The sequence below is a fragment of the Panthera leo genome, chromosome D1, assembly GCF_018350215.1.
Source record: "Panthera leo isolate Ple1 chromosome D1, P.leo_Ple1_pat1.1, whole genome shotgun sequence".
NCBI classification, from domain to species: domain Eukaryota; kingdom Metazoa; phylum Chordata; class Mammalia; order Carnivora; family Felidae; genus Panthera; species Panthera leo.
Window position 1 is genome coordinate 110,596,762 of NC_056688.1, and position 19,747 is coordinate 110,616,508.

General features: G+C 58.7%; 1 protein-coding gene and 1 long non-coding RNA gene across 2 annotated transcripts in view; one reads left to right on the forward strand and one right to left on the reverse strand.

The window, feature by feature from the left end:
* LRP5 (LDL receptor related protein 5) overlaps nt 1-19,747 on the forward strand; it is a 102,690-nt gene that overhangs the window by 79,671 nt on the left and 3,272 nt on the right. The window contains 8 exon segments of the mRNA XM_042904775.1: nt 3,511-3,719; nt 4,884-5,074; nt 5,705-5,914; nt 8,789-8,914; nt 11,671-11,907; nt 13,994-14,104; nt 15,756-15,992; nt 16,172-16,311. Of these exon segments, the coding sequence (XP_042760709.1) occupies nt 3,511-3,719; nt 4,884-5,074; nt 5,705-5,914; nt 8,789-8,914; nt 11,671-11,907; nt 13,994-14,104; nt 15,756-15,992; nt 16,172-16,311 (1,461 nt within the window).
* Nucleotides 9,306-11,817, reverse strand: LOC122199614. The gene is made up of 3 exons (XR_006193590.1): nt 11,731-11,817; nt 10,665-10,740; nt 9,306-9,605 (listed from the first exon to the last, which is right to left on the reverse strand). It is a non-coding gene; the product is annotated as an uncharacterized LOC122199614 (long non-coding RNA).

Genomic DNA, 19,747 nt, shown 5'->3' on the forward strand with positions numbered 1-19,747 from the left:
GTGGCATTCGCTCACGGACGCGCCTGGCTCACCGTGCCTGTTTTCAAGGACTCCTTTTACAGAAGCCACGGAACCAAATGTTGACCTGCTCCGTGGCCACGGTCGGGGTAGGCACGTAGGTTGTCACGGTGAAATCTCGGCACTGTTACAACCGATGCAGAGAAATGCTGCCGGTGGAGATTTTGGGGTGACTTTTGTGTCAGTAAAGTTCACTTGGCCATTTTCTACCCCGAACTGGGTGCTAGGGCTGTGTGTACGGGCTCAGCATCGCTTCTGGCAAAGTACTGCATCCAATGACGATGTGAAGTTAACAGGCTGTCCTCTGAGGTCTGTGTCCTCGGTTGGTGATAAAGTCCCCAGCCTAGGGGCGCCTGGGTGGCTCAGTCGGTTGAGTGGCCGACTTCAGCTCAGGTCACGATCTCACGGTCCGTGAGTTCGAGCCCCGCGTCAGGCTCTGGGCTGATGGCTCGGAGCCTGGAGCCTGCTTCCGATTCTGTGTCTCCCTCTCTCTCTGCCCCTCCCCTGCTCGGGCTCCGTCTCTCTAAGAATAAGTGAAACATTAAAAAAAAAATAAAAAGCCCCAGCCGAGGGGCACCTGGGTGCCTCAGTCGGTTAAGCATCGGACTCTTTCGATAGCAGCTCAGATCATGAGCTGAGGGTCTTGGGATCAAGCCCCGAATCGTGCTCTACACTGACAGCACGGAGCTTGCTTGGGATTCTCTCTCTCCCTCTCTGTCCCTCCCCCACCTCTCAAAATAAAATAAGTAAACTTAAAAAAAAAAAAAAAAAGCTCCAGCAGAGCCTTGGCAGCTGTGTATCATCTCTGCGGGAGCAGAGCTGGTGAAATGGTGGGCATATATTCCTTTCTTCCCTCCACCATGCAGGCGACAGTCCCTTTGAGTCCTTTGGAGAATGGGAGGTGTTAATTGACGATGGGTGGCTTTCCTGCTGAGAAAGGTACCAGGCGCAAATTGCCTGAAAGTCTCATCAAGAGGGTCCCTTCGTTCGTGGTGTCCTGCAAATGCGAGGGAAGGCTTTGAAGGAAAAGTCCTTTTAAGAAACACCTTCTGGGTTCCTACTTCATTTGGAAAACATCTGTTTCCCTCCCTGTGGGTCTTGCAAAACTCTACCCTCTACTGGCTTTGATCCTTTATTAGGGGCATCCCTGAGCCCCAAAGACGACGTTTTAAGTTGTTACCTACTTTGGCTAAGTTGTTTTCCTAGTAAACTTTTTCAGGGTAGCAAATATACACAAAAGTTATCATCTTAATTATTTCCAAGTACACAGCTCAGCAGCGCGAAGCGCACACATTGTCGTGTGGCCGTCACCCCCGACCATCTCCAGATCTCGGTCATCTCCCCAAACTGGAAGCCTGTCCCCATGAAACACTGACTCCCCCTCCCCCTCCCCCACCCTAAGGCAACCTCCCTTCTCCTTTCCGTCTCTACGAATCTGACTATATTCTAAGTACTTCATATAAGTGGAATCATGCAGTGTTTATTTATTTTTTTGTGTGTGTGACTGGCTTCTTTCGCTTAGCATAATGTCCTCAGGGTTCATCCGTATCAGAGCAGGTGTTAGAATTGTCTTCCTCTTGGGGCGCCTGGGTGGCGCAGTCGGTTAAGCGTCCGACTTCAGCCAGGTCATGATCTCGCGGTCTGTGAGTTCGAGCCCCGCATCAGGCTCTGGGCTGATGGCTCGGAGCCTGGAGCCTGTTTCCGATTCTGTGTCTCCCTCTCTCTCTGCCCCTCCCCGTTCATGCTCTGTCTCTCTCTGTCCCAAAAATAAATAAAAAACGTTGAAAAAAAAATTAAAAAAAAAAAAAAAAAAAAAAAAGAATTGTCTTCCTCTTAAGGCTGAAAACGCTCCATTGTGTGGGTGGACCACGGTTTGCTTCTCTGTCCTTCCACTGATGGACGCTGGGTCTTTGGGCTGTTGTGACAGCACCCCTGTGGATGCCCCCACGTGGCTAGGTGCTACTCTGTCCTGGGGAGGCGGTGGGGTGTTGACTGTGGCCTCGAATAGGATTCTATTAAGAAATCTTGCATTCGTGGAGTTCCGGTTTTATAACTGGACAGTCATCCGTCTGCCTGAGGACAGGTGTGGGCAGCGTGTCACCTCACGCCCCGTGCATTTCTCAGCTGCCTGTTCTGATGGCTGGCGTCCCAAAGTCAGGGTTGATGCCCGGGACACGGCCGGGGCTGGGCTGCAGTCTTGCTTCAGTCCCAGCCCGTCAGTTGCCCTGGGCTGTGGTCTCAGGGGCCAGAGTCTGTGCTTCAGGGGAAAGGGATGTGCCCAGTTGGAGCAGATGCTCGGCTCCCAGAGCGCCCAGCTCTTGGGGAGGTGGGTGTTATCACCTGCAGAGGCACACGACCCTTTAAAGAAGGGCTGTGTGTTTAGATGTGAGTCACACACTGCTAGCCGCCCAGTGGGACTGTGTGTGTGTGTGTGTGTGTGTGTGTGTGTGTGTGTGTGTGTGTGTGTCGGGGAGGGCGGGGAGGTGTACCCTTCCAGCTGGGTTCAAGAGGCTGGGCCTGGTGAAGGGGCTTCTTTTTGGTTGCAAGCCCCTTCTTGCCACCAGGGCACTTCGTTTCAGTGACTGCCAAAGAGATAAAGAAAGTTTGCAATGAGCTCTTGTGACAGCATCATCTTAAGGATGCCCTCAGAGGAAGGGACTTTTCATCCAAACCATTGGTAGCAGTCCGGGGAAGCCCGCCCTGCATCAGCTCAGATCACCTGAGAACCTGAACACAGTCTTTTGGGGTAACCCAAGGGGCCCAGATCCACCAGGGAGTGAGGCTTCTGGTCTGTAAGGCAGATGAGGGTGACCTCGGGCTCTCCCTTCCTCCGTTGCATTTCATGGAACCCCCTGAGATACAGCAGGTGGCACAGAGTCAGGCAGAGTTCTCCGGCAGGGCAGAGACCCAGAGAGTGTAGACAGAACCACTGCCGGGCGGGGGGCGGCTGGCCCCTTGCTCGGGACAGGCACTGCGTGTCATCACGCACCCCCACCCGGGCCCGCACCCCGGCCTCTCCTTCGGGGAAGGGGCCGTGAGAGGTGGAACTCTGTTCTGTACACCTGTGGTCCTGTCACCCTGAGTTGAACAAATAACAAGACTTGAAGGTCTTACTCCCAAAGCATGAGCCCAAGACGATGAGCGAGAAGAGAGATGTCTCTCGAGAAGGAGGCTGTGCCCCTGGGCTGACTGTCGAGCCACCAGGCGGCCCTTCCGGGGCAGGAACGGGACCCGGAGGGCGTGGCAGCGGACAGTCCGCCGGGAGTTTGCCGAGGGGTGGGCTGGAGATCCGAGCCGAGGGGCGAGGGCCCTTCTGGGACCTCTCCGTGATCAGGTTCCCTCTCAAGCGGGCACGTGGGGGAGTGCTGATCCGACAGGAAAGGTCGAGACGCAGGGTCGGAGATCGACTTTCAGTCTGAACTCGGGCACCGAGGCCTCTGCCCTCCCGTGACGCCCGTAGCCAACGCCCATCTCTTCCTGTGTTACATGCAGCCCTTCGTTTTGACCTCTCCAAGCCAGAGCCAAAACCCGGACAGGCAGCCCCATGACCTCAGCATCGACATCTACAGCCGGACGCTGTTCTGGACGTGTGAGGCCACCAACACCATCAACGTCCACCGGCTGAATGGAGACGCCATGGGTGTGGTGCTCCGTGGGGACCGCGACAAGCCACGGGCCATCGTCGTCAACGCCGAGCGAGGGTGCGAGGCGGTGGGGTGGGCGGGCACCGCGGTGTGGGGTGCTGCACCCCGGGGCAGGGAGACCCGGGAAGGATAGAAGTTTTAATCCATAGGTTCTGCACCATCCCCATCAAATTTGAACCCTGAGCAAAAATCCCTTCCATAGCATCCCAGCTGGGGGCTGGCTATTTGAATACGTCTCACCACCGGGAGCTCACTACCCTCCTGGGCACAGCCTCGACTCCCGGGAGCTTCTTCCTTCCACGAGGAGGTAGACAGACGTGGAAGGTCCCAAAGGGAATAATACCCAGGGCGAGGGGGAGCCTTAAAGCCACGTGCCGTAAAGCTCAGAAACAAGGCTGAGCGCAGGAAGGTTCGTGCACGGCCGCCGCCCCAGGCGGGAGTCAGATTTTTGGGGGCTCCGCTTGGTGGAACTCGTGCGGGCAACGGCCAGCGCGACCCCACGTCCTGGGCCGGGCAGACCCAAGTTGGAATCCTGACCCTGTCGCTTACTGCCCCCGTGACCCCAGGCAGGTGGAGTGACCTCAGGGGTGCGGTGTCTTCTTCCGAGAAGGACGATGGTGATGTCAGCCCCCGCGGCACACGAGTGCTCAGGGAGCACAAGCCTAGCGGTTCTTCCGCAAGCTGATGAGTCTCCCTCGAGGCTGGCATCCACGGAGGCAGGGGTTCCTTTGCTGCAGCCGCTGGGGTGGGCGCTGGTCCCCAAGGCTGCCGCCACAAATGACCACAAGCCGGGGGAGGTGAAAAGAGCAGATGTTTGTTCTTTCACGATTCCAGAGGCCAGAAATCTAACGTCAAGCGGTGGCAGGGCTGTGCCCCCTTCAGAGGCTCTGCGGGGATCCTTTCTTGTCTCTCTTCCAGCTTCTGGGGGCTCCGGGTGTTCTTTGACCAGATGGCCTCACCGTAACTGTGTTACAAAGATTCAGCTTCCAATTATGGGTCCCCTTCTGAGGTTCTGGGTGGATGGGAATTCTTGGGGGGACATTGAACCCCATAGGGCCTGGGGGGCGAGCCCTGGGAGGCCGGGGCCTTGTGCCTGGTGACTTTCCAAAGCCCGGCTGGATGGCCGCGGGGTCAGGGGCTGGTCTATCTGGCGCCTGGCGAGCTCGTTCCCGGTGGGGGATGGGGGGGACTCAACACCCTTCACCTGCTCCCCTCCCCCAGGTACCTGTACTTCACCAACATGCAGGACCGAGCCGCCAAGATTGAGCGAGCGGCCTTGGACGGCACGGAGCGTGAGGTCCTCTTCACCACGGGCCTCATCCGCCCCGTGGCCCTCGTGGTGGACAACAGGCTGGGCAAGCTCTTCTGGGTGGACGCGGACCTGAAGCGTATCGAAAGCTGCGACCTGTCAGGTAGGCGCCCTGGGGCCTCCCCAGGGATCGGGTCCCTCGGCAACCCACACGTCTGACCTTCCCGGGGACACCCGGCCTTCCTTGTCATCGGGAACAGTGGGGGCAGCCGCCATGTTCGTCAGGCGGGCGTCACGCTGGGGCTTTATGTCTCTACCGCCTACTATTATCATCTGAGAGTTCCAGGATGTGGGTCCTGAATGATCCCCGTGTGGCGGGGCAGAAGACATGTCTCAGAGAGGGTGGGTGACCTGCCAGGGTCCCACACTGTGGGCCTGGACAGGAGTCTGACCCCTCTGCCTCCAGCACCCACCCTGTGGCCGCTCTGCCCTGGGCCGCCTTAGACCCGGATGCCTCTGGGCTGGAGACCTGCTTAGAGGAGCTTTTCTTCCGTACGCGGGGCAGGGGAGGGGAGGGGGGCAGCACTGTGCTTGCAGGGAGGGGTCAGCCCAGGTGCCAGGTCGGCCAGCTTCCAGGGAATCCGCTCCAGCTCCTGGCCCCGGCCAGAGCACAGAATCCACCCCCCCCCCCCCCTGCCCTCCCCTGGCTCCCTGCGGCCCTGTGTTCCGAGCTGAGCATGGGCTGAGCGCTCGGGGTCAGCGGCCACTCGGGGGGCACTTGTCCCACTTGCAGGGGCCAACCGCCTGACCCTGGAGGATGCCAGCATCGTGCAGCCCGTGGGCCTGACCGTGCTGGGCCAGCACCTGTACTGGATTGACCGCCAGCAGCAGATGATCGAGCGTGTGGAGAAGACCACCGGGGACAAGCGGACTCGAGTGCAGGGCCGGGTGGCCCACCTGACCGGCATCCACGCCGTGGAGGATATCAGCCTGGAGGAGTTCTGTACGTGGAGGGCGGGCAGGTCCCCGACCGACCGGAGGGGGGGCACCTGTGCAGAGCCCTGAACCGGCCCCTCGGAGAAAGTAGGAGGCTGGCCAGTGTGAGGGCTGCGGGCTGACCGGCTGTTGGCAGGGGCCACTCTCGGGTCCTCGAGGCCACTCTCGGGTCCTCAGTATGCCTCTCCATCTCAGCAACAGATCCGAACCTGACTTCCTCGTCTGCTACCAGCCGGACAATCTGCTGAGAGTCACCCACTTTTAAATTAGCGTCCCCTTTCATTAACTCCAGCAGAACCCCATCCGCCGTGTTGGGGATTAGGCTGGGAGATTGGAGGCATTTTAGGATTCTGCCTCCGACAGTCTGGGCTGTGCCCAAGGGCTGGGAGATCAGGACCCCTACACTTGGGACCTCTGGTTTCTCCACCCGCTCTGTGTAGGACTATAGGTGGACACAGGAAAATGTGTCTGTCTGTCTGTCTTTCTCACTCTGCTTTCAGTAAATACACCCCAGCTGCCAGCTGCTTGCGTGGACAGAGCGGTGAGCAGGGCCATCGCTGTCCCTGTCCTGCGATGCCCCTGGTCTGGCCATCTTCGAGCTCCCTGTTTTCAAGGCCCGGGATGGGGGGGCTGCCCCACCTGCCGCCTCACCTGGGCCCCTCACGCTCCCGCTGGCCACGTGTCCCGTCCCTGGAGTCCTTGTCTCTGCTCGCCTTCCTCTGCTCTGAGTAACTCCTGCTACTTCCTTGGCCCCCACCCAGGGTCAGGTGTGGCACTTTGCGTGGATAAGCTTCTCTCGGCCTCCCTGCTCTGCAAAGCTGCTCTGACCGTTTAGCCCCCAGGCCCTGTGCTCAGTGCATCACTATGTTGCCTGTGTTGTTTTGCCCTAATTCTGCATTATACCTGAGGAGGGCGGGGCTTAGAAAGGGTATTAACTTCCCCGTCAACGGGCTGATCAACACGGCAGGGCTTGGATCTGAGGGCAGAGCCCCTGTTTCTTCACTGGCTTTCCTGAAGCTTACCCCCAGTGGGTTGGGCAGATCAAGCTCATCAGAGTTATGTGTGGAGTCCAAACACGTGGCTCTGAGTGAGGTCGTGAGGCTCCCTGCTCTGAGCTTGGGGGCGTGACCTCCGATGGAGCAAATTGGCCACTTCTGTGTTGACTGCCGGGTGGCTGGTTTCTGTCCTTGTGGGTTCTTGGCCAGGTCCTGCCTAAGTGAAGTCACTGGGCCAACGGCTTCCGGATAGCTGAGGCACCCAATGGATAGGGGTGAGAATGCCTGAGTTTCCCTGGCCCCTTACACCATTCTCAGGGAAGCCACTGATTACTGGGTGTCACAGCCTTCAGAACCATTCAGCATGGTGAACACTGAGCCCACGAATGCCCAGACCTGCCGGTGTTGGCAGAAAGCCAGGCAGGCCGACCAGCAGGTCCTTGGACCTGAGGGGCTGGGAGAGGCAGGAAATGTTTAACAAACAGGGATGAAGCTGGAAACTGGGATGTCCCCATGAGCGCCAACGTGTGATGTCTAGGGAGAGGCTCCTTGTTTTGGGTGAGGGTGGGAGATCCTTGAGTGAGCGCTCCCAAATTTACCTGGGACGTTGAGCACCCAACCTGCTTACCCACGAAATTCTACAGCTAAACTCTAAACCAGGCGTGGCGCTCCACAGCCCCTGGGCCCCACCTGGACATCACCTGATCTTATAATAAAGTTTTATTGGCACACAGCCACGCCCATTGGTTTGTGCATCACCCATGGCCACCCTTGTGTTACAGCTGGCAGACTTGTGACAGATGGTCTGGCCCATCGAGCCCAAACCCTTTACTTTCTCGTTTAGAGAAAGTTTGCTGACCTCTGCTCTAAACCGTGACTTCTGTCACTTTAAACTCTTAACCCCCGAGGTTGAGGCAGGACACTGATTTTTCCGTGGGGCGGGGGATAGTGCTTTTTTTCCTTTCCTCTCGCCTGGGGGAGGGCAGCCACCCTCCTCGGCGTCTTCCTGTTCAGGTGTTGGGTAATTCGGTTAATTGAATCGAAAACCGCAAGTTCCCTGGGGACGTGCCGTCCTGCTATTTATCCCCATGTGTATTCGCTTCCTGTGATGGCCATGACAAGTCTTCACAAACTGGGTGACTTAACGCAACAGAAGTGTGTTCTCCTACAGCCTGGAGGCCAGACGTCCGAGGTCAAGGTGTCAGCAGGCCTGTGGCCCACTCTGGGGGCTGTGGGCTGGGGCGACTCTGTGTGTCCTTCACGTTGTGGTGATTGCAGGTGCTCCTTGGGCCCACATGGTTCCAGTGGGGCTCCAGAGAGAGACAGAGACAGAGACAGAGACAGAGACAGAGACAGTCCCTGCACAGACTTCTCCCCTGTGTCTGTGTCTTCACCTCTTCTGGGGCTCTTATAAGGACATCTGTTGTTGCATTTAGGGCCCACCCCGAAAATCTATGATGACCTCATCTCCAGAGCCTTAATTTGATTACATTTGTGAAGACCCCTTTTCCAAATAAAGTCACATTCACAGGTTCCAGGCATTAGGACGTGGACATATGTTTGTGGGGGGTGGTGCACTACACCGTGAGAGACAGGCAGTGTAGAGTGATGGTTGTGGGAGCTAGTGTAGACGGGCTAGGGTGTGGTGTTGGGCCAGTTCTGTGAGTGCTTTCAGCCTCTCGTTTTCCTGTCTGTAAAATGCACATTAATGGAAGTAGACTCTGTCAGCTGCCCCGGGAATTAAGTGGGATTAACTGCAGGGGCCTGGCCTATAGGAGTGACCATTCTTGTGAGTTCTTGCCTGGCCCTAGTTTCCAGCACCCTTAGGGCTACAGTCCTGAGGTGAGAGGCCGAGCCTGACCCCCTCTCTCTTTTTGTCTCCACAGCGGCCCACCCGTGTGCCCGGGACAACGGTGGCTGCTCCCACATCTGCATTGCCAAAGGTGACGGGACACCACGGTGCTCATGCCCAGTCCACCTCGTGCTCCTGCAGAACCTGCTGACCTGTGGTGGTAGGTGTGACCTCAGCACTTTCTCTTGGGACACCGGACAGGGACTTGATTCCCTGCCTGCCAGGTCTCTGCCCAGCATCCTTTTAAAGTCACACTCAATGTGGCATCCATTCTCCAGGGCCAACTCTCCCTTCATCTGCCTTTCTGTTCCAGGGTATGCATTCGGGGCTATGAATTTCCCTCTAAGTACTGCTTTTGCTGCATCCTACAAATTTTGATAAATTATATCTTCTTCAATTTGTTCACATGTTTTAAAATTTCTCCTAAGACAATCTCTTTGTCCCCTGAGTTATTTAGAAGTGTGTTGTTTAATTTCAAAATATTTGGGGATTTCCCAGCTATTAGTCTGTTACTGATTTCTATTTAATTCCGCTGTGGTCAGAGAACGTACTTTTTATGATTTCTATCCTTTTAATATTATGACCCAGCATGTGATCTTTCTTGGTGAGTGTTCCATGTCAGCTTGAGAAGAATGTGTCATCTGCTCCTATTGGGGGAAGTGTTCTGTAGACATCAGTTAGATCCAGTTGACGGATGGTGTTGTTCAAGCCGTCTGTATTCCCCGACTGCCTGTGAGCTGTCAGGCAGGGGTGCTGAAGTCTGCAACTCCAGTAGCAGGCTTATCTGTTTTCTTTTTGTAGTTTTGTCTTTTCTTTCTCCTTCCATGCTTGATTCTCTTCTTTCCCTAAAGCTGAGTGGGGAGTGGTCAAGGATATAAGCTTTAAGGTCAGACAGACCTGGTTCAGATCCCAGCCCTACCACTTCCCAGCAATCCCGAGCTGGTCACTTGCCCTCTCTGAGCCTCCACTTTCTCTTCTGCAAAATAGAGCAGTTCAGAGTGCCTACCTTGGAGTTGTTGTGACATTAAGTAACGAGCACTTTGCATGGTCCGCAACGTGGCACACGGGAATGCCAGCTGCTATTACTTGTGGGACACTGGGCAGTAGTAAGAAAAAGGGACAACCGTTATTGTCACTTGTGATGAAGCCCAAATCCTGGGGCTTCCTCTCTGCTGCCCTCAGTGTCCCCCAGGTCACATTGGATCTTCTCATCTCCCCTTCTCTTCTGTGAGCTCCTGGGGGCTGGTCTTTATCCTGCCCCTTTTCTGCTTATCCTCACCCCTTACGGTACCCACACTGTGTCTTACACAGAAGACAGCACATGCCCACCAGTACAACACGGATGCCTGTCCTCAGCTGGCGTTGCCCCTGGAGAGACTGTCCATTGCCAAGGAGCTCAAGGGGTAGGGCCACAGGAGCTTTCGCTGGTCCTTTCTCACACTGTGAACCCCAGAGAGCTTTGCTGAGAGCAGAGGGGACATTTTGTGGCTGTCCCTGCTGGGGGCCGCTTTGACCCTCCTGAGCATCTTTATGGCTTTTCTCCCAGGTTCCAGCCCCAGGGCTCAAGTGGCTTTGTGGCCTGAGTGGCTGTGCCACTCCCACAGATGTCCAGGCTGCCCTGGATAAGATGGGGCTGCACAGAGTGCTCTGCTCTCCCTTGGACCACAGCCCCGGGGCTCCTGAATGACGTGCCCCTCTGCCCCTCCCCTGCCATTGGCCCTTCAGACTTGATGCCTGGCTACTTCTCTGGGGACAGCACAGAAGGATAAGAGCTCCGAGGGGCTCTCAGGGATGACGTGGACCCTCGTGCCTCGTGAAGTGGCAGGAGCCAGACAGCATTCTCAGCACGCCATCATGAAAGCTGTTTGAGCCCTTCCCGAGTCGGCACGGCCACACACATCTACACTCACCTTGCTGTCCCGTGAGGGGCGTGGGTCTAGTGTTGCCGCTTCTGTTTCAGAGACGAGGAAATGGCGATCGGGGGAGCTGGGGGGGGGGGGGGGTGTCTGGTTATACAGTTGCCGAGGGGGGCTAGGTTCAACCCCAGACCTGTCCACCTCCCTCCTGTCCCACCCTGCGCCCCAACCATGTCCTGGCCTGCACTTGGCCTGTGCTGAGGAAGTTGGATCTGAGGAGTGGAACGACTCACCCTGGTCAGCTGGTAGGAGGTGGCCCCAGGTCTCCTCTCCACCCACCCAGCTCCCCATCTTCAGGTGACTCCCTCCATTGGGAGCCTTCCTACTCCTCCTTGCACCCCCTCACCGTGGTATCCTCGCCTTCCTGCCTCTCCTTAGCTCACTCCTCGGCAAGGCACCCTGCAGGTCCTCCACCGGCCCCCGCCGTGTCCGTGGGTCCCACCAAGTCCCAGTCCCACTGCAGCAGCTGCCCCAGACCTGTAACAGGTGCTGGTCCTGAGCACCTGCTTTCTGACCCTTCATCTCCTAAGGGGTGTGCATGTGTACGTGCGTGTGTGCGCGCAATGGACACTCAGGTGTGGCCAGGCGGACGCGCACACGGTGCAGCAGACTGGCAGCCCAGCCTGGGACCCCAGGCAGGTAAAGGCAGGGCTCCAGTTGGGGGTACCGTGAGCATCCTCAGAAACCCAGTGCCCTGAGTTGCATGTGAGGGGATGGAGACTCACACGAAGGGGTTGTGCCCCGGCTTCTCAGCGGTCGGGGTCGAGTTTCCAGCCCAGAGCGTTTTCTGCTCAACTTGGTGTAGTACCTGCTGCTTCAAACCCAGGTTCCCGAACACCCCCCTATCCCCTCTACGGTTTAAAAAAAAAAAAAAAAAAAAGGCAACAAAGAAGATTCACGGCGGCAGGTCACATTGCAGTGGAGACCGCGCGGGCCTCCACTGATTGAACCGCGCATGGCCCGGCGGGGCGGGGCGTGATGGTGTTCCTGTTCTCTGCAGAGCCTCCCACGTGCTCGCCAGACCAGTTCGCGTGTGCCACTGGGGAGATCGACTGCATACCTGGGGCCTGGCGCTGCGACGGCTTCCCTGAGTGTGACGACCAGAGCGACGAGGAGGGCTGCCCGGTGTGCTCGGCGGCCCAGTTCCCCTGCGCGCGGGGCCAGTGCGTCGACCTGCGCCTGCGCTGCGACGGCGAGGCCGACTGCCAGGACCGCTCGGATGAGGCGGACTGCGACGGTGAGAGCGGCCCCGCCCTCGCCCGGGGGCCCCGCCCCCGGCAGCCCCGGGCACGCCCACTGGCTCCCCCCTGCCCGCTGGCCCCGCCCCCGCCTTTGCCCGACCCTGGCTTGGACCGACCCTCACAGGCCCTGCCCCACCCCCGCCCTCCCCTGCCTCATCCTGGCTGCCCCCTTCCTGAGATTCTCCCACCCCCTGCAAGCCACCTGTCCTGTCGTCCTCCCGGAGCGTGAACCCAGGCTGGCCACGCAAGAGTAGGGTAGAATGTTTGTCCCAAGCGAAATCGCTAAATCCTCAGGTTGGGAGAGGAAAATGTTATTCGTAGGCCTACCGAGGAAAACTTTGCCACCCACCCTGTCCTGCCAAGTAGTTTGGCTCCAAGGCAGGCTGGGAGAGTCGACTTGCCTTCCGCCCCGGCTCAAGAGTTTCACAAAAACCCCAGGCAAATCCAGTAGTCAGCTGGATAAATCCCCGTCCCCAAAGGCAGCGCTGCCCTCCACAGGGCAGTCTGTGGGATAATGCTTGTTCCTGGGTGGTTTCTAGCAACCCGGTGAGCCGAACGTGACAAAAAGATGTGCTTCAGTCATCTCGGTCTACTCTGACCAGCAGGATCTTCCTTTAGACCTTAGCAGTGAGGTCTTAATCTCTGTTTAACCTTAACCTCTGTTTCTGGGCGTTCTCTGAATTTCCCTTTTATAAACGACCTGCTCAGTGGTTCGTGCCACAGAGCGTCAGCACCACGGCCCCACGACTGCCGCCGAGCTGTTGATGGGCTGCTCTGCCTCCCCCGTAGCCACCGGCTGCTGTTGTGAGATAACCCCCAGCTGGTGGATCACCGTCTCCTGTCCCCGTTCGTGATGAGCAGCCGTTTATGGAAGATGAAGGCCCGGGGGTGGGGGCTCATCTCCTCAGCTGGTCCTGTACAGCCGCAGATGTTAAGTCTTTGCAGCTTATGGACCCTCCGAGAATTTTATGGCGGTGGGAGGCCAGGGGTTGGCAGACCGCGGCCTGAGAGTCAGATCCAGACCGCCACCAGGTTTCGTCAAGTTGCGTGAGAACACAGCCAGGCTCGCTCGTTTACTTGCACTAAAACGATAGAGACCCGTGGCCCTCAAGGCCTGAATACCTGCTGCCTGGCCCTTGGCAGAGACGTTTGCTGAGCCCAGCCATACAGCCTTGCCGTAGCACGAGTGTTTAGGTGGCCGTCTCAGAGGACGGCAGGAGCCCTGGCTGGGAACCGTCCCCCCGCCTCTCCCCCTGTAACGTTTCTCTGGGAGCAACGTGCAGCACCCACAGCACGCCCTAGTTCAGGCTCTGGGCTGCACCTTCTCTTTCAGAAGCTTCCTCTCCTTTGTTACCAACAAATTGTCCCACCCGCTGCGAGGACAGGGTCCTCTCATCTCGGGCTCCCAGGGAGGGGCGCTTGGGGTGGGGCAGGGTGGCTGAGAGCTTGGATAGCAAGCACTGGGGGTGGGGGATGGCTGAGTCCCCTGGGCAGTGCCCTCCTCTGCAACGGTAGCTCCTTCTGGGTTGGCATTCTGGAACACGAGGGAAACAGGCCATACCCAGCCTTCCTCCTCTTAGTCTAAAAGGCCATGAGCTGCCTTTTCCTTCCTGGTTGAGCCCTGCTCCCCCTTCCTAATCCTCCACCCTGGGAGCTCTGCTGAGACATCACCTGCCCCTGCTCCCACCCATTCTAGGTCATTCCTCTAGTTGGCTGTCACCTCCCCATAACTCAGGAGAGCCTCGGGGCAGGGGCTGTGTTAGTCCTGGCTCTGCATGGGCCTGAGCCGTGGTAGGAGCCTGATAAGTACTTCCTGGGAGTCACTGAGGTCCCTTCCCTGCCAGCCGTGCCTAGACCTTGGAATAGGGGTCGTCGAGGGGAGGGTGGAGACCGGATTTGCTGTGGCCCTTCCCTGAACCCATCCTAGAAAGAGTCCCGTTTGTCCGTTCTGCGTTTGGAACCCAGACCTTTCTGTTGGGTCTCGGGGGCGGGGCGGGAAGCGCCGGTTGGCGGCTGTCCACTTCGCCCTCCTGGCGGCGTCACGCCCTGCAGCCTCTCTGAGCGCGAGCCCTCCCCCTGCAGCCGTCTGCCTGCCCAACCAGTTCCGGTGCGCCAGTGGCCAGTGCGTCCTCATCAAGCAGCAATGCGATTCTTTCCATGACTGCATCGACGGCTCCGATGAGCTCATGTGCGGTGAGCCAGCTTCCCGTGGAGGGTTCACCCTGGGCTGGGGTGCTCCCCACGAGTGTGGGGTCTAGAGGGAGAAGACATGCTGGGGGCCTGGTACGCGGACAGAGGAGGCTGGGAGGTTGGGAGCACTTGGCCTTGGGGGAGGCCGGCAGGGAAGCCTGCCTGGAGGTAGGGGCAGCTGTGGGGCTGAGCTGGGGGGGGGGGGGCGCGTGAGCCCATGGGGGTGTTTCCGGCTGGGACGGAGACAGGCCCCTGTGGTTGGGGCTGACTGTGCCTGAGAGGGCACGCTTCTGCCCGCCAGGACCTCACTCGGCAGCCTCTGGCAGGCATCCCCATCAGAGGATGGGGGTCGGGGTGGCCCTCTCCCTGCCAGCCTGCTCTCTGGCGAGGAGGTGCATGGCACTTCGTGCCCCGTGAGTGACGTGGCCTGTACAGTCAGGGGTACGGCGGCCACGGGATGTGAGGCCAGGGCAGTCAGGGAGGCTTCCTGGAGGTGGTGGCTCTTGAAGGGCCGTCTTTGACTCCGACGGGGAGGGAGCCGGAGTCTCAGACAGGAAGTGGGAATGTGTGCGCACGTCTGAGGACGTGGGCTCTGCATTCACTGTAGACGTATCTGGGCTGAGAGCTGACTACGGGAGAGGGGTGTTGAGAGCAGGGAAGGAGGAGGGCTCCCTGAGCACGTTGTCCCTTCGTGTGAAGCGAGGTGAGGCACCTCAGTTAGCGTCTCAAGAAAGTGAGTGACCTGGGGCCGGAGGGCGGCCGTGGGTGCCACCGGGGGTCACGCCCCCACCCCTTTGCTGGCAGGCGCCAGTCTGACCGTGTCTCTGTTCAGCCTCTGGCATGATGGCGCCTCCGGCGTCAGGGGCGACATTTATCCAGAGTCTGGTCCGGTCGCCCAAGCCGGCGGTTTTCCTCCTCTGCTTTGGGTTCTGGCTGGCAAGAGGGGACGCGGTGGACGGAATCCTTGGGCCTGATGGGAAAGTGAACGTTCTTTTTGCCGAAGTTGACTTTAGAGTCTCCGTGCTCCCTCCCCAGGGCGGGGGGGGGGGGCAGCCTAAGGAGCACCCCCCCCGCCCCCGGCCTTCGTCGCCCCGTCAGGATGCCCAGAAAGACCCTTGGGCCCTCGAGCCTGGGCTTGGCCCCTGCCCCTCACACTGCCCTCACTTGGGACCTCTGTGTCAGCAGGCGCGTGGGGCTCAGCGAGCCCTGCTGGTGAAGGCCTCCGGCCCCCGGGGTCTCCATCAGCCCAGCTCTGCCCCTGCGCGTGGGCCAAGTCCCCCGCTGGCGCGGCTCGGAGCCCCCACCCCCGTGGCCCCTGTCAGCTCCTGGTGACGGGCTCCAGCGGCCTCCTGGCCCACCTGACTTGGGGGCATCACCGGGCCTCCGGAGAGCCCTTGGACCCTGGGGGATGAACCTGAGACTGCTCTTGAGAGCTTGTCGGGCAGCGTGGAGAGCTCCGCCAGGGGTGGGGGGGAGGGGGGAGGGTGCTCCGGGCAGGCCGGGGAGGGGGGCGGCGTGGCGCCCCAGCACCCGGCTTCTCCCTTCCTCCCGCCCTCCCCCAGCGGGTGCTGTGCCTGGCGGCATCCACCCCCCGCGGGAGGGCCCGTCCTTCTCGGTTAACGTCGACCGTCTCTTCCCGCCCGTCCTCTGGCAGAGATCACCAAGCCACCCTCCGACGACACCCCGGCCCACGGCAGTGCCATCGGGCCCGTCGTGGGCATCATCCTCTCGCTCTTTGTCATGGGCGGGGTCTACTTCGTCTGCCAGCGTGTGGTGTGTCAGCGCTACACGGGGGCCAACGGGCCCTTCCCGCACGAGTACGTCAGCGGGACCCCCCACGTACCCCTGCATTTCATAGCCCCCGGCGGCTCACAGCACGGCCCCTTCACAGGTGAGGAGCCGACGTGCGCGAGGGCCCTGGGCACGGCTGGGGTGAGCGGGGAAGACGCACCCTGGCGGTGGGCAGGGGGGCCTGAACCTGGGCCTGGGGGCCGTGGGAGCCGAGGAGGGTGTGCTTTGGGGGGGAGGGGGGCCGGCCCCTGAGCCACCTCGTCCCTCCCCCCGCGGCAGGCATCTCCTGCGGCAAGTCCGTGATGAGCTCCGTGAGCCTGATGGGCGGCCGGGGCGGGGTGCCCCTCTACGACCGGAACCACGTCACCGGGGCCTCGTCCAGCAGCTCATCCAGCACCAAGGCCACGCTGTACCCGCCGGTGAGTGGGCACGGGAGGAGGCCCGGCCGTCCGGGGGGGTCCCCACCATCGGTGGCCGGCCAGGGGGACCCCTTCCTGTGACCTCGGCATTTCTGGAATTATCAGCTGTCCCGCCGTCACAGAGAATGGTGACAGCGTTCACTTTCCTCCCTCTGCACGTCTTGTCGTTTTTCCCTTGTGACTTTTTTTTTTTTTCTTGTTTAGAAAGGGTGCTCCTTGTTCGTGGTGGCTAATCTGGAAACCCATAACAATATCAAGGGCGGAGTCTCCCCCATAACCCCACCTCCCGGGTTGCCGCCGGGCATTTCAGTGTCCTGGGGATTGTCTTTGACCCTCGCAGGCCCACCCTGTCCGTGACTGTGTCTCTTGTAGGGCCTGTCTGGACGGGGTGCTCCCAGTGTGCCTGTGTGACTTTCTCCTTGCTGTCCCTGCCAAGAGCACCCGATGTTCCCTCCCAGGCCCTTGCTGGGTCCCAGAAAACAGCTGGGTTGTTTTCCTAAGGGCTGGCACTCACAGGTGACTTTTGTGGCTGAGCTTCCAGAGCCGGAGTGGGTGAGGGCCTAGTCCGAGGCAAGCTACATGCCAGAGAGAAGTGGTCACACAGAGGGTGACACACAGAAGCCCCCAGCGCCCGAGCCCCCTACAGGTTCCTGCCAGGGGACCTCTCCCGAGGCTGGGGAGGACATTCCCAAGGGCACAGCCCCAGGAAACGGGGCGAGCTTGATCCGCGAGTGTGAATCTGTGTATACAAGCATCGGGGCTGACATTACGTGGTTCTGTGCTTTTTGATCCTTAAAAGCCCAACTTCCTGCAACAGATGCTCCTCTAAGGTGACCTCTGCCTCTTGCGCTCTCTCTGGGGGTCTCCAGGAAGCCCCACCCGCCAGGGCTGGGTGTTGCTGCCCTTCTTGTGTCTCTCACGTCCGGGCCTTCCCCTCCTTAGCACATCTGACACTGGCAGGCGTCGGGGAGGAAGGGGGCAGCAAGGGTCACTGTCACGGCCTCACCTGCTGGGAACCGTGTCTCCAGGAGGCTGCAGGCCGGGGCTGCATCTAGGGGAAGCAGAAGCCAAGAGCCGAGAGCCTGGAGTTTAGAATACTCCCCACCGTCTGTCTGGTCCTCTCTGCCGCTACTGTCCCCCTGACATTCACGTGTGCCACATGACCAGCTGGAAATACCGGCGATCGTGAAAGGCCGAGCTTACTCCAGGACAGCCCCCTGGGTCCCCCATGCAGATACCGGGAGGCTCAGTCCCCTGGCTTCCCGGTCCTGTGGCTCTGCTGGGAGCTGAGGGGAGGGGGTCTTATTAGCAAGAGATGACACTATTACCAACCACCTATTTTTTTTTTTTTTTTAAGTTTATTCAGGGAGAGAGAGAAAGAGAGCATGAACAGGGGAGAGGCAAAGAGAGAGGGAAGAAAGAATCCCAAGCAGGCTCCTCACTGAGGCAGGGCTCCATCCCATGAACCCTGACATCATGACCCGAGTTGAAATCAACTGTCGGATGCTTAGCAGATTGAGCCACCCAGGTGCCCCCAGCCAGCTGTTTTTTTAAATTAATTAACTTATTTATTTTGAGAGAGGGGGAGAGAGAGAATGAGCAGGGGAGAAGCAGAGAGAGAAGGGGACAGGAGACCCAAAGTGGGCTCTGTGCTGAGAGCAGACAGCCCAATGTGGGGCTTGAACTCACGAACCGTGAGATCATGACCTGAGCCGAAGTCAGAGGCTCAATCGACTGAGCCACCCAGGCGCCCCCCAGCTATCGTTTAAAAACTTTGTTGAGATATAACGTACATACCACACCAATCACCCGCTTACAGGGTAGAATCCGGCGGTGGTTAGCAAATTCACGGACACGTGCGAGCATCACCACCGTGGATTTTAGCGCATTTCATCACGCCAAACACAGACCCTGCACGAAGCCACCTATTTGTAAAATAACTACAAGGGACACCTGGGTGGCTCAGTCGGTTGAGTGTCCGACTTCGGCTCAGGTCATGATTTTGCAGTTCGTGAGTTCAAGCCCCACGTCCGACTCGCTGCTGTTGGCGCGGAGCCCGCTCTGGATCCCCTGTCCCCGCCACCCCCCTCCCCCGCTTGCCTTCTCTCTCAAAAAACCAAAACAATAAATTAACTATATTGTTTCACATCAGAAATATATGCTCATGGTACAAAATGCAAAAGGTACCGTAGAACGTACGGTGAAAAGACGGTCACCCCCCTCACGCTGGGCGTGAACCCCTGCCCCCCAGAGGCACATCCGTGGTGAGTTTCTTATGTGTCCTCGGGGTAATCTGTACACAGGCAGGTATCCAAGAGTATGGACTTTATTTTCCCAGCCGAGAGGGTGATAGTTTGGCTTTCGGAGATCATTGTAAATTCACGTGCGGTTGTAAGAACAGACAGAGACCTCCTCTGTCCTTCACCCAGATTCCCCCAAAGGTAACGCCTCGCGTAACTAACGTCCTCTTAGTCCTTCTGTGCTGCTCTGACAGAGATGACGTCGGCTGGGTGGCTTTAGCACCTGCTTGTCACAGTTTTGGAGGCCGGGAAGTCTGAGATCCAGGCGCTGGCAGATTTGGGGTCTGTGGCGTCTAGCGGGGGCCCAGTTCTGGATCACCGACGGCCGTCTCCTCCCTACGTGGCGGAAGGGGTGAGGTTGCCGCGCGAGGTCGGCGGCCGGGCTCACGTGGGCTCCCCGCTCAGGACCAGATCAGCTCCCGACGGCCTCGCCTCCCAGTATCGTCACTCGGGGGTTAGGACTCGACATAGGACCTTTGGGGACACAAACGTTCAGTCTATGGTAACAGCACAACGGAAGTACTGGGCCGTTGGTGTCATATTCTTTGGCCCTATTCAGATTTACAAATTTTTAAAAAAAAAATTTTTTTTTTTTTTAAATTTCTTAAATGTTTGTTTCTATTTGCGGAAGAGAGAGACAGAGCATGAGCAGGGGAGGGACAGAGAGAGAGAGACAGACAGACAGACAGAATCCAAACCAGGCTCCAGGCTCCGAGCTGCCAGCAGAGCCCGACGTGGGGCTCAAACTCATGAACCGTGAGATCATGACCTGAGCCGAAGTCGGACGCTCAACTGACTGAGCCACCCAGGGGCCCCAAAGACTTTTTTCGTACGAGCAATTTTAGCTTTGCAGCAAAATTGAGAGGAAGGTACAGAGATTTCCCACACGCCTCCTGCCCATCCTGTGCCAGAGTCATGTAGTACTTGATGCATAATAGTCATTGATGAACCGCGTGGACACGTCACAGCCGTCCAAGGTCCAGAGCGTGTAGTACGGTTCACTGTTGGCTCTCGTACATTCTGCGGGCTCGGACAGGTGGACGGTGACCCACAGCCACCATCGTAGTATCCCACAGCGTAGAGACACCGCTTGCCGCGTTGACCTGACCAGAAGGAGGCGCTCTCCCGAGCCCAAG